General features: G+C 40.9%; 1 protein-coding gene across 3 annotated transcripts in view; it reads right to left on the reverse strand.

Annotated features, from left to right (window-relative positions):
- The window catches only part of AKAIN1 (A-kinase anchor inhibitor 1), a 137,070-nt gene that overhangs the window by 51,153 nt on the left and 70,101 nt on the right, over positions 1–15,816 (reverse strand). Inside the window, exon 1 of one of the 3 annotated variants that reach the window (XM_073006451.1) lies at positions 2,656–9,669. The exons of 1 other annotated variant lie outside the window; for it this stretch is intronic. In XM_073006451.1, coding sequence (XP_072862552.1) covers positions 2,656–2,692 — 37 coding nt within the window. In that variant the 5' untranslated portion in view covers positions 2,693–9,669. One more of the 3 variants, XM_007974553.3, reaches the window with a different exon arrangement.

The following is a 15,816-nucleotide window of genomic DNA, read 5'->3' on the forward strand; positions in this document are numbered from 1 at the left end:
AGTGATCTTAGCATATGACCCTGTTTCTTCCCTTTCTGAGTGTTAGGTTAGCTTGGAAAAAAGGGGTGGGAGTGTATTTTCTTTAACTAGTACAAAACATCTGGATTCCCAGATTATTATAGAGATTTAGAAAAGCAATAGGCAAGAAATTAGGTTGCAGTGCTGAAAATCTTGTGGAGTTCAAAAGCAATTCATTGTTCTGCTTTTCTTTCAGAATAATACACATCTCTATATGAATTAGAAAACAAATGATCCATAAATTAGAAGGTAAGTTGACATTTTTAGCACCCTGTTCTTATTGTCCCAAATGCTTATGATTTTTCAAGAGAACCCCAAAATTGAAGAAGTGACACAAACAAAGAAACAAACAATGTTTCCCCAGAGGTTTTTGTATCTATCCTATCCGGGTCAATTTATGCCATCTCTGACAGTTATGAATAACTTCTACTTTCCACACAGAACAAAACACTAATACAAAACTTGAAAGCAAAATGGCAAAATAAAGTTCTGTCCAAATTGTGGGCTCTTTAAACCAAGCCAGTCCACTCCAGAAATTCCCCACTGTTTATTACATTAGCCATCACTCACGATCTTGCTTTTAGAAAAATGCCAAGTTAACATCACCCAACAACCCTAACTCTTGGACAACACCATGTCCTTCCCCTCCTTGGAATGGAAAGGATATGCTGAGTCTCTGGCTACAGCTGACCTTGGAGTCAGTGAGATGTTTTGTCGGGAAGAGAGATTGTGGGAGAAAAAGACAGATTGTGAGGTCAGAAAACTCCATTTGAGACTAGCAAGATTATCTGGAACCAGCCTCCCTGGGGACGGTAGAGTAGGTAGAGTAGCATTCCTTAACTCTCAGGGTAATTAGGAGATCAAATGACATAGCAGCATGAAACTGCTTTGTAAAGTGTTAAGTGCTGTATAAATGCAGCAAAGAGCTGTTTTCCAACTTCCTTGCTCCAGTGTTGGTTGAATGTCCTTCACTATATGGAACAATTTCCTCCCTTGAGTTCTTTAGGATGGGCGTGGGAAGAGCTCCTGGGCATTCCTTTAAGGTGTTCCTCTAAGAACCACTGCCTGTGGTAAAGGCAGAACCTGCAGAAACTCATCCCTCCCTTCCCAGCTAGTATTCTGAGGGGGAAGGGGAGGGGACTGACTTCCTCTTCTCAAGTTTTGCTAATTGAATTTTCTGAAGACTCAATTCTTCCCTTAAAAAAATGCATTATGCCTTTTCTCCCCAGCCACCTGAAGCCCATGACCACAGCAAATGCATACCAGTCTTTCAAGTTAAAGACCCCTGGAACAAAGCTAGAGTTCTAGGCCCCTCCAGTCTTTCCCACTCCCTGTTTTCCACGGCCGTCTCTAAAGAAATCAGACCCTAAAATGTGTGTGAGAGAAATACTTTGGATCTACCCCTAGAGACAGCGTCGGACGTTCACAATGACCTCGCTTTCCCCCGCTTCCTCGCTTAGCCCGGCCTCACTTGCTCCAGTGGGGCGGACTCAAATGCACACGCACGCACACGCTGGCAAGCTGGTCAACCGCAGACAAATCTGACTCTTCGCCAACTATTAGCCACGGAGAGCAGCAAAGGGACCAAGGTCCTTCACCGCCTGCTCCAAAAAGACACTGTAACCTCCAGCAGCGCCGCAGTAGCTGCCTCTGTGCTGCAGCCTCGGGTCGGAGTTTCAGGTCTAATTCCTTAAGGAGTATCGCTCCTCTGCCCTTCGTCCTACTCCCCTTGGCTTCGCCCACTTCGCCTCCTTCTCCTCGGGAGGCCAGGAGGACCCGGGTCACTTTGCCAATTCTGCGGAGGGGGAAGTAGCAGTGAAGGAGATTCCCACGCAAGTAGCCCGAAGCCCACTACTCTCCGCCCCACCTCTCCACTCTCTCGCCCGTGTAGGTGCCGGTGCTGCTGGCCAAAGTCCCAGTTCTTAAGGCGCCTGAGCTCGGATGGGTGTGGAGGAGCTAGGTGGGAAGAGGAGCGGCGGTACTGGGGCGAGGAAAGGCTGGAGATTGTTAGAGGACAGACGGGGCGGGACTGGCGAGAGGGGCGAAGGCGACGCGCCGAGGCACTCCCCGGCCCCTGAGCGCAGACAGTTAACTCCAACACGCGCAGATGGGCCGTAAGGTAAAGAGGCCTTTTCTCCCTCTCCTCTCCGTCCTCTACCCCGCTTCCCTACTAGATACCTGGTGAAAAAGCAAGGTGCGGTGTACCTGGAGCGAACACCATGATTTCCTCCAGCCGCTACGCCCCTAGGTTAAGAGAGAAAGACAGGCAGACGGAGGATGGGAAGAAGGCCGGACTTGGCGGCGTCCGGCGCAGGAGAGCGCCCTGGGCGGACGGCGGGCGGGACGGTCAGCACCACGGACAGCTCCCGCCGTTAGCTCCTGGGGCCGAAGCTCCAACCGCCGCGGCGCGCTCTCCCTCCACAATGCACCGCTGCGCCCGCGGCCACCGCGGCGGCGGGAGGAGGAGAGTGAATCCCCGCTCAGTCCATCCCTCATTCCTGTGCCAGCTCGGCGGCGCACACTGATCCTTAGGGAGCAAAGCACTTCCACCGCTTTCACGCGACGAGGAAGGACGGAAGAGGAAGAGAGGGAAAGGTAAACTTCCCAGCAGGGGGACAGTTAATTGCTTTTAATTACCTGCTGTGGCTCGCCCCCGTGGATATTGGACTGACATTTAAGACAGGTTTGTCAAAAGAAAAAAAGGGGGAAAAAAAAAACCACCTCTAAAAGCTTTCTTTACTCTAGAGGATGACGCTGAGTTCTCCGAGTTGGGCTTGAACAGAGGGGCGGGTCTGTCAAGTTAATAGGTCCTAGAGGTCCGTGAGTCCTCTCTTGCGAGTCCCAGTCCTCTGCTAACGTCAGAAGAGAGCAGGAGGGAAGGACAGAGTGACTATTATGGAGCGCTCGAGGAGGGCGCCACTGTCAGGTTCCGCTCCCAGGTGGCAAATCCGGCTCTGAAAATTCCTAAGCTTGAAGGTCCTCAAGGTCATCACCTTAGAAAAAGCAAGACCTGCCAGGGCCCTGGAAAGAGAACTCATACACCCTTTACAAGGATGAGCCAACAGAGCCCCCTGCAAGTGTGAGCACAGCCCTGAGATCAATCAAGAAACATCAGTTCTTCTCCTATCCTTACCCAGTTGAAAACCGTGCCTGCATCCCCCCTACCCCATACACCCAGTTCTACCTTAAAGGTACTGGGACTGCCTTATGCTCACTTCAGGCTCCTAATCATTGCTCATTTTGGGTACTTATTCCCCAATAATGTTTGTGCAGTGTGAACAGCCCACACTAGATGTCACCCAGCTTGAAACAGGTCCATGTGGGTTACAAACCCAAAGCTAAAGCCACCCAGAATCTCCAGCCTCTCCTCCATTTTTCCAGCTAAATAAGGTTTTCCAAGAACAAAGGTAATCAAGGTCATCTCCAGTGTTTTATGGGGTTTCTTCACTTGCAACTATCCCTGGAAAATGTAACTATTCTGAAAATTAAGTATTTCTTAATAATTGGTTGATGGCTATAAGTTCTAGAGTCTTTTGGCAAATGTAAAGCATCCAAATAACCTTATTGGCACTGGTTTTGTTGAAAGCCATCTGATAGATTAACAATGCAAATAGTTTTACAGCTTTTGAACTACAGTTTGCATGGAGGCATATGGGCAGCCTCATCATAATACAATCAGTATTGCTCTTAGCACCTGGCTCAACACAGGCTTGAACATATGGGTCCTACCCCAGCAGCAACAAGAGGCAAGTCAGCTGATGGGCAGGATGAAGTGTGTGCACGACAGGATGGAGTTCTCCCATTTTGCCAAGTTTCTCCAGTGATACTTCACTCTGTCTTCTTCATCCCATGGTAAGTGTAAAACAGTATTTAAATAATTTTTGGATGAAAGGTGTTTTTCTTTTTCTTTTTTTTTTTTTTTTTTTTTTGAGGCGGAGTCGCTCTCTGTCGCCCAGGCGGGAGTGCAGCGGCCAGATCTCAGCTCACTGCAAGCTCCGCCTCCTGGGTTTACGCCATTCTCCTGCCTCAGCCTCCGGAGTAGCTGGGACTACAGGCGCCCGCCACCTCGCCCGGCTAGTTTTTTGTATTTTTTAGTAGAGACGGGGTTTCACTGTGTTAGCCAGGATGGTCTCTATCTCCTGACCTCGTGAACCGCCCATCTCGGCCTCCCAAAGTGCTGGGATTACAGGCTTGAGCCCCGCGCCCGGCCAGGTGTTTTTCTTTTAACACACTCAGAAGTGCTCTCTTTTAGCCCTTATGTTTAAATGGGCTTTCATCTCCCAGTACATAAACAGTTACCCATGATTAAGTTCAAGAAAAAGCAATATAGTATAGGAAGAACAACAACAAGACTTGAGAATCAGTCAGACTGAGACCCAGGTACCACATCTTCACCATTTACTAGATGCATGACGTTAAATAAGTTACTTAACCTGCCCTATCTCATCTGCAATATAAGGATTAAGGTATCTTAAAGATTTGTTGTAAGGATTAGCTGTAAGATGGGTTAATGGATTAATTAAGAGAGAGCACAGTCTCAATTAAACTCATTCCAGGAAATCACTGGCACCCTGGGAGTAGAGTACACCCCATGGGAAAGCAAACAAAATATGTTAGATCAGTGTTTCTCAAACATTAATGTGCATAAGAATCCTATGGAGATCTTTTTAAAATAAAAGATTATGATTCAGCAGTGATATGGTTTGGCTGTGTCCTCACGAAATCTCAACTTGAATTGTATCTCCCAGAATTCCCACGTGTTGTGGGAGGAATCCAGGACGAAGTAATTGAATCATGGGGGCTGATCTTTCCTGTGCTAATCTCATGATAGTAAATAAGTCTCATGAGATACGATGGTTTATCAGTATCAGAGGTTTCCGCGTTTGCTTCTCTCTCATTTTCCTTTGCCGCTGCCATGTAAGAAGAACCTTTCGCCTCCAGCCATGATTCTGAGGCTTCCTCAGCCATATGGAACTGTAAGTTCAATTAAACTATTTTGTTCCTAGTTTCAGGTATGTCTTTATCAGCAGAGTGAAAAAAAAAAAACTAATACAAACAGTTAGGTCTTGAGATTCTGAATTTCCAACAAGTTCCGTGGTAATGTCCATGCTGCTGGTCTATGGAGTAAACTTGGATAGCAAGGTATCAGAGGCATCAGCCTTTTAAAAAGAAGGAAATTACTTGTATCTTTCCAACCTCAGAGCTTATCTTTTTGAGTTTTAAACAAAGAAGGAACTCAGATGGATTCCCATAGACTACCAAGATAAACAGTAGCCAAGATGGTAGTAGAAAGAAAGAATGCCTGAAAATGGTCCTGGGGCTCCTCGGGCTATGTGATTAGCCTTCAGCAGCAAAAGGAGGTAGTAAGAATCCAGCTCAAGAGGTCAAGAACAGAGAGAAAATAAACAAATCTTCTCAGCCCCATCCTCAGCTCTTTTCTGCCCTTCTTCTTCCCATCCTCCCTTCATTTTTTTCTACCCAACACCACTAGCCAGAGGATGATATATTCCGAATCCAGTTTTTGTGCGCATATATTTTAGTCAGAACCTTTGTTTTATTTCCAATAAAACCAAGGCACTTCAATGATTTTTCTATTTTATGCTGTCATTTATTTCACCAGTAAATTTTACAGTCAACAATACTATCTCCGATGTTTACTACTACTTGGCTCATTATTCTGTTAGCTTTATTGAAACACCCTAATAATGCTAGTAGACTTTTTTTGAGACAAGCTCTTATTCTGTTGCCCAGGGTGGAGTGCAGTGGTGCCATCTCGGCTCACTGCAACCTCCACCTCCTAGGCTCAAGAGATCCTCCCACCTCAGCCTCCCAAGTAGCTGAGACTACAAGTGCACACCACCATGCCCAGCTAATTTTTGCATTTTTTAGAGACGGGCTTTTGCCATGTTGCCCAGGATGGTCTTGAACTTCTGAGCTCAAGCCATCCACCTGCCTCAGCCTCCCAAAGTGCTGGGATTACAAGTGTGAGCCACTGCCGCAGGCCTTAGATTTTTTCTTATGTCTTTACATCTTAATATAAATGATCAACTTAACAATAGAATGCCTGATAGGAAAATGAAAGCCTCCTTTTATTCCATTAGTATAAGAACCAGATTATCTTTGATGGACCATTTATCCAGTTTTACCCCACAATGAGGTTCTCAGTAATATTTTGCTCTCTGTTTAAACACCTCCACTCAGAATGACTCACTCTCTACTCAAACAGTTGACTGCATTTGAAGGCAGCCATTTGTCAGAGAGTCAGCTACCATCACCACGTACCCCATTCTGACTTTTAGCACTGTCATATCTGGTCAATTATGGGAATAGTGATAGGAAGCAAGATAGTAAACAAAATGTTGGGGCATCCACTAGATGCTTAACAGGGTACTGAATGAATGAGAAGGCACAGGAGGAAAAAGTTTCCTGTAGAACCAATGATTTTACTTGGAAATCTGGTAAAATTTCTAATTAAAAAGTGAGCATGGATACATTATAAAATAGAATAAAAATTCATATGATATATAAACATTACATTGGAGACCCTAAAGAAATCACCATCGGCAGATTAGAGCTGTAACTCTCAGATTTCCCCAAGTCTGTATCCATTCACTCTAACATTCATTTATTATACTCTCTCTTTAGAGCTTAAGCAAATAAAAAATGTTGAAAACACATCCTGAAACATTCCAATTGCCCCAGTTATTTTTAGCATACCTTGACTCCAACCATTCCCTGATACTTTCCACTTTATGCTTATTTTAAATAGATCATTCAATCTACTACATTTAAAAATAATTTTAGCATCCCTAAGGCAGTTGAAATAGGTTTAAAAGAGGCATTTTCATTATAAAGCATTAAATTATAATTGTTTCCAAAATGTCTTGGCTTATAGGTTTCAATGATTACAGAAATAAAATGATTGAAAATAACTATTTTCTTTTTCTAAAAGCTGCTGAAAGTTGTTGAATTGGGCCTAAGGAGGACACAGAAGTGAAGTAAAACAGAAATATTAAAAAAAACAAATGAAAGAATGTGGTATACAGAGAGATGGAAATAGAAAAACTGAATAAGGAAGAAGACATTAAAAACCAATCTTTGTGCTACTCAATCTATAAAGACTTAAAGAAAGTAAGATAAAAATATATATAGAGAGGGAAATGGCATGAAAAGAAAATAAAAACAGAGATAGAAGGTAGGATATAGAGGAATGGGGAATAAAAATAATAACTTACTACATTAAAAAATAGAAAATATTAAAGGATATTGCAGGCTTGAAGAGTATAGGACACTGTCTCTGTAGGTTTGCATTTTATGAAGCAGTTTATGAGTGCTGCTGGATGCTTTAAAAGAGAATATAAAACAGCTATATTTGCTGAAAGAAAAACATCAGCAAAACTTTCTTATTGAAAAAAATTTCATTAGAATAGTTAATATTTTGCATTATGTTTACACAAAATGAATATTTTCTTGGGGAAAAAAAGCCTTCGAAGATCTTTTCCACTACCAAAGAGCTATGCATCCATGCTCATTTATGTAGAAAAGTTTTTCCCAAATCACCAAATGATATTATTTATCATATTAGATGACAGGAGATGGAAGATTAGTTGAAGACAACATTCAAAATAAAACCTATTTGGTTAGTTTATAAGGAGAAGCATAAAGCATTCAACTAACTTAGCTTTCAACTCATATTCAAAATTGTGCATACACATTATAAAACTTTATCCAATAAATTCTGAATGTATAAATCTATCTATTTATAGCTTCCACACTAAGTCAATTTAAGAAGAAATAATGGGAAAAATTGAAAGAGAAAAATGGAAAGAAAAGAAGTGAAGAGAGAAATTAAAAGATGGAAAAGGAATAAGGAAAGGAGAATGAAAAGAGGAAGGAAACAGAAAAATAAGGAACAGCATACATAAGGGAGAAATATACAAAAGACAGAAAAGATGCATATTCAGAAGAGATTTTTGAAAAATAGGAGAAAGAGAAAAAAGATAATTTTTAAAAATATCACAAAGAGGAGAGCCTAAATACAGTCCAAATTGAGAAACTGAAAGCTCTTCTTATATCCTGCTCACTTAGGCTGTATGTTTGAGAGTAAATTTAATCACTGCCTTTGGAAACACTTATTAATTTTAAAGCAATTGTTGAAAGCTCTTCATCTTTATTCAAGGGCTCCATTCAGAATTGGTGAGGGTCATGGTACTCTACACAGGGATTTCAGTGTCGGAGAAGAATTGTTCTTTAGAATATGACAGCTAAGATCATTGTAATAGTGACTAACTGGTTACTTTTAAGCTTCTATTAAAAATCAACTGATAACATTGAAATTCTTTGCAACCTTGGGGTAGGCAAAGATTTCCTAGATAAGACACAAAGAGCATGGGTCATAAAAGAAAATAATAGATAAACTGAACCTCATCAAAATTAAAAATTTCTGCTATTTGAAAAATGCTGCTAAGAAAGTGAAAAGGCAAGCTACAGACTAGGAGGAAATATTCACAATACATATATCTGACATACATATTTGTAACTCTTGCAACTCAATAAGATGACAACCCAAATTAAAACTTACCAAAATATTTGAACAAACACTTCACAAGAAGAATACAATATGAATGGCCTGTAAGCACACGAAGACTTCTCAACATCATAAACCATCAGAGAAATATAAATTAAAGCCACAGTAAAGTATCAAGTACCTACCCAGTAGAATGGCAAGAGTTAAAAAGACCGACAATGTTGCGTTGATGAGATATGGAGCAACTAGAAGTCATTTACATTGCTGGTAAGAATGTAAAATGTTTACTTGCACTTTGGAAAATAGTTTTATAGTTTCTGGTAACATTATATATACATTTCCTGTAAGACTCATTAGTTCCACTCCTAGGTGGTTACCCAGGAGAAATGAAAACCTATGTCCACACAAAGACTTACACATGAAAGGGTAACAGTAGCTCTATTCATCAGAGCCCAAAAGTGAAAACAACTTGGTAGTCCATCAACCTGTGTACGGATACTCATATTGTGGCATATACATGCAACAACACAGATAAATATTGAAAGCATGCTAAGCAAAAGAAGCCAGACACAACAGAGTACAGTACATGTTCTACAAGTCAATTTATGTGACATTCTACAAAAGGAAAAACTAACTTATTGTTGACAGAAAGCAAATCATTGATTATCTGGGGCTTGGAAATTTGGAAAGGCATATTGGAACTGATTAAAAAGAGACATAAAGGAGCATTTTGAGATAGTGGCAATGTACTATATCTTGAGTGTACTAGTGGTTATATGGGAGTATAAATATATCAAAATTCATGGAACTGTACACTTATAATGGAAGCATTTTACTTTATATAACACCCTGCTATAGAATTTGATCTAAAAATATTTTGGAAATAAAAATATGGGTGAAAATATCCAAAACATGTAATATTTTGAGAGCTAACCTTAATTCTAAAGGTATGCTAGCTCGATTTTTCCTAATTAAAGTTTAAATCTAAAATAATTTTGCATTTTCTCTTCAACATTTTGAATTATTGTATTTAGCCAATATGAATGATTGAAAATGAGTAAATAGATATAATATGTTGCAACTTAATGATTACCATTTTCTTCATTAATTTATTCAGCAAGCATTTATTGATCCCTACTATATACTACAAAGAATATTAGATACTGAAGATTTGGAGGAATAAGACGCAGATGTACTTTCAAGTAGCTTCGAGTCCAGTGGAAAAAACAGACAGGAGAAAAAGTGTAGGAGAGAAGAGCAGAGAGGGAAGAACACTGAGACCCAGCGGAGGCCAGCAAATATTTATCTACGGAGGTGGCAGGTGGCATGGTCACATGAAATCAGGGTACAGATGAGAATGCCACTAAACCCGTGGGATCCTGATATAGTGTGGATCTGTGTCCCCTCCAAATCTCACGTTGAGTTGTCATCCCCAGTGTTGGAGGTGGGGGCTGCAGGGAGGCATTTGGTTCAACGGGGCGGATGGATCCCTCATGGCGTGGTATTGTCCTCAAGGTGGTGAGTGAGTTTTCAGGAAGTCTGGTTATTTAAACGTGCGCGGCACCTCCCCAACTCTCTTGCTCCTGCTTTTGCCATGTGAGGTGCTTCTGTTTCACCTTCCGCCATGAGTAAAATCTCTCTGAGGCCTCCCCAGAAGCTCAGCAGATGCCGGCACCATGCTTGTACAGTCTGCAGAACTGTGAGCCAGTTAAACCTTTTTTCTTTACAAACTACCCAGTCTCAGGTATTTCTTTATAACAATGCAAGAAAAGTGTAACAGAGATCCAGACTGGGGAGAGAAGGAAATTCAGCCAAGAGGAATGCTCTAAAACAGGAAGAAAATAAAAGATCATTCTGGACTAGAGGTTGTGATGTCAAAAGTTAAGCTTGATGAAAACAAAGAAGTAAGGCTGGCAGGACTTCATGCAGGATTTCTGAGTTTAAAGTTTCCGATGCAGAGCACTTCTGGATGACAATAAGGTCTTGAGAGTGGCCGTGGAAGTAAAAGATCCATGAGCGTGAAGTGTTGGAGCTGTCGAGTCACCTCGAATAATGGGTGGGCACAGAGGTGGAGGAGAGAACGGTGAAACACACAGCATCCTCTTCTATGAATGGAGGTGGGGGAGGATAGTTATAAATATTAAGTTTCTGCCAGATAAATGTAAGGATAAAAATAGTTAAAAGGGTTTTGAATAAGCTAACAGTGTTTATATAGCACAATAAAGTTTGGGAATTGAAATTGATGGTTTTCATCGTCAGTAGCTCCTTTTTATACCAGTTTTCACAGCAATAGTAGACAAGTAGACTTCTAGGTTGAAATGCAGTTTCAGGAAGAGACTGAGCTTGATTTAGAAAATAAACACTCAAATTTTTGGCTTCTGAATTTTAAAATAGGAGCTTGAAGTCAGGAGCAGAGACTAAAATCTTGAACAGCAAGCTTTTCATAACAGTCAGGGTGAGGGGTGGTGTGACCATAGGAGGAGTGGGTAAGTTTTTTTAATTCCTAACCTCAAGAGCTCAAAATATAAAGTGTCACAGAGAAGCAGAGGTGAAGGAATAAAAGTCACAAAAGCCTTGCCAGTTTTTCTACCATAGAGGAAGGAAATGTTTTGTTGCTGTTTTATTTTGCTGGAAAACTCATTCTGTATCTCAGGGCAAGAGTTTTTTTTTTTTTTTTTTTTTTTTACTTTATGCCTTTCCCCAGAGGTTATATTTAAACTCAAGGGGGTGAAGCAACCAATATGGAGACACTTTTCTCCTCTGGCATTCACTGCAGTATGACTGTGACTTTGTCTGTTCTTTGCTTGTGGAACTTGGTTCCTGTTCTATCATCTAGATGTCCACATCTCACCCTGGTCCCTGATCCCTCAGAGCCCTTCCTACTGTGACCTCAAGACCCCTACTGGCTACAAGTCCAGGCCCTGCCAGGTTTATGAGCATTCTCTTCTTGCTCTGCTCTGGAGTTAAGAAGGACCGAGAAGGTGGCCTCCAGTTCATCTGCCCAGACATCCTACTCTGTTACTGACATTTTATCTCTCTAGCATCAACTTGACATTTTTCAAAAAGTTAAAGGCCTTTCTGAGCTGTATATATCCTTGGAAGTGAGATGAAGGTCTTGGGATTTCTCCAGATTCATCTGGGTCTCCGGTCATTTTCCCCTTAAGGTCCCACTTCTCCTGCAACTGACCAAGTTTGGGATATAGCCACAGTCTCCTTTTCTGGAAGCCCAAACCACCTGCTAAATTTCTAGTGTCATATCCATCCTTGTCTATGAGAGATCCAGACTCATAAACATGCCCTACAGATTTGACCCGGCCCCTGCCTCATGTCTAACTTTACATCTCACCACTCCCTGCTGGTGTGTCATATTCCTCTAACACCGACTGTTTCCACAGCACCTGATGTTCCTGGTCTGGTGTCTTTAACCATGATCTTCCTCCTGCCTGGAATTCCCTACTCACATTTCCTCTTCACTTGGCTAATTCCTACTTATTCCTCCAGGCAAGATCCAGGCCTCCTTCTGGAAGCTTTCCATGGTCCATGCAGGGTTAACTGTCCTTCCCCTGTCTTGCAAGAATCCCTGTGTTCATGTCTGTGTGAATACTGCACTGGACTATAATGAACTGCTGACTTCCTGATTAAACTATGAGTTCCTCAAGGAAAGGGTTGTTATGTCTTTTCAATCCAATGCCCAGGACTTTTCATAGCACATATAAAAATTATAAATGTTTTAAAAATAAATGTTTATTGAATACATGACTGTTTGAATGAATCCATTTAAATACAGTTATTTTTAAGATAGTTTATATAAATGAAACAGGACTTGGTGAATACATAGCATTGTCTCTGTGAAACACATGTTTTATTATCTCTATATATAATGTGTGTGTGCATGTGTGATATTTCAATGTATTGTTAGAAATTGTATATTTGAAATAATTTTATTATGGAAATTTTCAAATATAAGCAAACGTAAAAAATATAATGAACTCCCTCCCCATTTACTACTCACGCAATGGTGATATTTACTACTTTATGGCAAATCTTTTTTCATCCACACCCATACCCACACCCAATCTTGCCACCCCCCCAGGTATTTTGAAGTGCACCTCTGATACTACACCACTTCACTTGAAACTATTTCAGTACGTATCTCTAAAAATTAAGGATTTAAATATTTAAATATAATCACACTACTATCATGCCTCTAAAAATTATTTTTAACTGTATCTAAAGGTAATCAAAATTAGCATCTTTATTCTTCTCAACAACATGTCCTCAAAATGCTTTAACTCTGATCACATGCTTCTCAACATTTACTTATTAGTATCCAATATTTTAGTTCTAGCCATTCTCCCCCCAAATTAGATGTTATTATTCTAGTTTTTATAGAATAAATATTTGCTTATTAACCTATATACAAATAGCTAGCTCACGTTTACAATTCCTTCAGTATGATCTTTCATAATAAATCCTTAGATTGTGTTTATCTAAAGTGTCTTTATTCCATCTCTGTTCTTGAAAAATAGTTTCACTGCGCAGGTTTCTAGATTGAGTTGTTATTTTTTCTTAATACATCAACCATTTCTCTGTTTCTTAGTTTTTGACATGGATGGATTACACTGGGAAAAAAACCCTGTAGATAACCTCGACAGAACGCTTCCTATCCGTGCCATCTCTAGCAGCAGAGGTAGAATGAATTCTTCTCTACACTCAGAATGGGCTCAGGCTAAGCCCAATAGGCAGATAAAATCCTTAGCTTTCTCAACAATCACTGGGATCTCATTTCTTACCTAATTTAGACATACCTGGTTAAATTAAACACTTCGAGTACCCAGGCTTTTGAAACAGAAGTGTATGTCCAGGGATATAGTAGTCAAAGAGAAAACTGTACATGCTCTTCCCTTTTTGTCCTGCATCCTAGGGAGAGTTTTCTCTCCAGAAAAGCTCAAAGCTCTGGCTGGTCCCCTGATGCAGGGAACAATGTGTATAGTGCAAGGAACTGGCAGACCAGTCATAGGATTCTGGCCCTTTGAAGACAAGGTCAGGCCTCAAGAGCTGTCTGTGGGACTCTTGGGGAGTCAGCATGTGCAACCCTCTAATGCTTGCTTCTTTATCTCTAAAATAACCAAAAATGTCAGATTGGTCAGCAATTCACACATATAATGTGCAGAGATAGGGGATGGTTCAAGACTGGTCAGTTCCTAAACCTTCTGACGCTTTTACATTTGGAATGTCTTTGTTTCTCAGATTTGTATAGGAAATCCTGACGAAGAACATTTCCCTGACACAAAGCATCTGGCACCTTTGCTGTGACTATTCAGCATGAAACTGTTCGCTGCTTAATGCGATGCTCTAACGTAGGACAAACGAAGACAGAAGTGCACAAAGAGATTGAAGTGCACGCTTAAAGCTAAGATAGTGTATGATTTCACCTGTAACTTGTCTTTAATTTCAGAAGTTTGGTTGGCATATTTATTACTGAGGACAAGTTTTCTGTGAGCTGACTGATTATTACACACATATGATTCAGAAGTATGTGAAAAACAGTTAATTCAGGTTCAAGTTTCCTATTAGCAAACATACAGTGTCTACCTTGAATAGTGTGAAGAGAATGGATTATCCATGCTATTACCCTTTTACCGCCTGCTTTTGAAAGTCTTCATCTTCAACTTAGGGGTTACTCCTGTCCTGAACATTGTATCCTCGTCTCTCAATAGGACCTGCCACTTCTTGGCCCTACCTTAGTCATCAGCCACTTAGTTTCATCTGCTTTTCCCCGGTGTGTTGCTTACGGGGCCTCGGTTCACAGTGAGGACAAAAAAGGGATGAAGGAAAAGTGCCTTGGTCCTGAATGAAGCCTCAGGACAAAGCATCTTCACTACTAGGGCTTTTTACACAACCAAGAGTGACTTCTCAGCTTAAGGCCCATGTACCAAAGGAGACTTTGTCTCTTTTTCTTCTTGGTCTGAAAACCCCAGAGTGAGTAGTTATTAATAAAAACACGCCAATTTGAGATAAAAACAATACAAAGATGAAAGATGTCTGGAGGGTAAGCAGTACTTTTACTTTCTATTCTACATTTTTGAGTGCCTATTGTGTAATATGCACTGATCTAGTATTCATCAGGGAAAGTAAAGATCTCTGACTTTGTGGAACTTGCATTCTAGCAAGGGAGCTTACATCTTGATATATCAATGTAAATCATGATTAAGTGGTAAGAGGAAAATACACTGGATTTGATAAGAGCTTATTACAAGACACCTGGCCTAGTTCTAGGGTAAAGAGAGATGGGACTGAAAAGTCTTACCTGAAGAATTGACATTTGGTCTGAAATCTGAAGTATAAGTAAGAATTAACTACCTAGAATATTTATTCTTTTATCCCTGACTCTCCAAATGATGAGGTGCTAAAATATATAAACACATATATAATAAACACAATAAATGTTTAACAAGAGGAATTGGAATAGTAGTCATGGTAACCAGTGGACTACAATCCTACCTGTTCTTCAGATTCCTTTTGCAGACACTCCAGACCACATTGCTGCCTGCCAACAGGGACCAGAATGTAATTGCCCTGTGAACATTGGCTCATTGGGGCACTTGATTAACTACTCCCCATGTATTAGGGTTCTCCAGAGAAAAAGAAAAATTATACACACACACAGACACACACATACATATATGTAAAGAGGTTTATTATGGGAATTTTCTCACATGCTTATGGAGGTTGAGAAGTCCTGCAATCTATTATCTGCAAGCTGGAGGCCCAGGAGAGCTGGTGGTATAATTCAGCCCAGCCCCGAAGACCTGAGAACCAGGGGAGCCAATGGTGAAGCCTTGGTCCAAGTTCCAAGGCCTGAGAACCAGAAATGCCAATGTCCAAAAGCAAGAGTGGATGAATGTCCCAACTCAAATACAGAGCACCAGTGTTCCCTTCCTCTGCCTTTTTGTTTTATTGGGAACTCAGTGGACTGGATGATGCCCATCCACACTGGTGAGGGTGGATCTGCTTTACTCAGTCCACTGATTCAAATGCTCATCTCTTTCAGAAACACCCTCACAGACACACGCAGAAACAATGTTTCATCAGCTATCCAGGCATCCCTTAACCCAGTCAAGTAGACACATGAAACTAACCATCACACCACCATTCCTTGTCTCATGCTTCCTTGTCTCATGCTTTTGGGTCTGAATCCCATCTCCTTGGCAAGATCATAAATTCCTAGAAAGTATCTGATGGACCTTCTTTCATGTTCCTCAGATGCC

Source organism: Chlorocebus sabaeus, chromosome 18, assembly GCF_047675955.1.
Source record: "Chlorocebus sabaeus isolate Y175 chromosome 18, mChlSab1.0.hap1, whole genome shotgun sequence".
Lineage (NCBI taxonomy): Eukaryota > Metazoa > Chordata > Mammalia > Primates > Cercopithecidae > Chlorocebus > Chlorocebus sabaeus.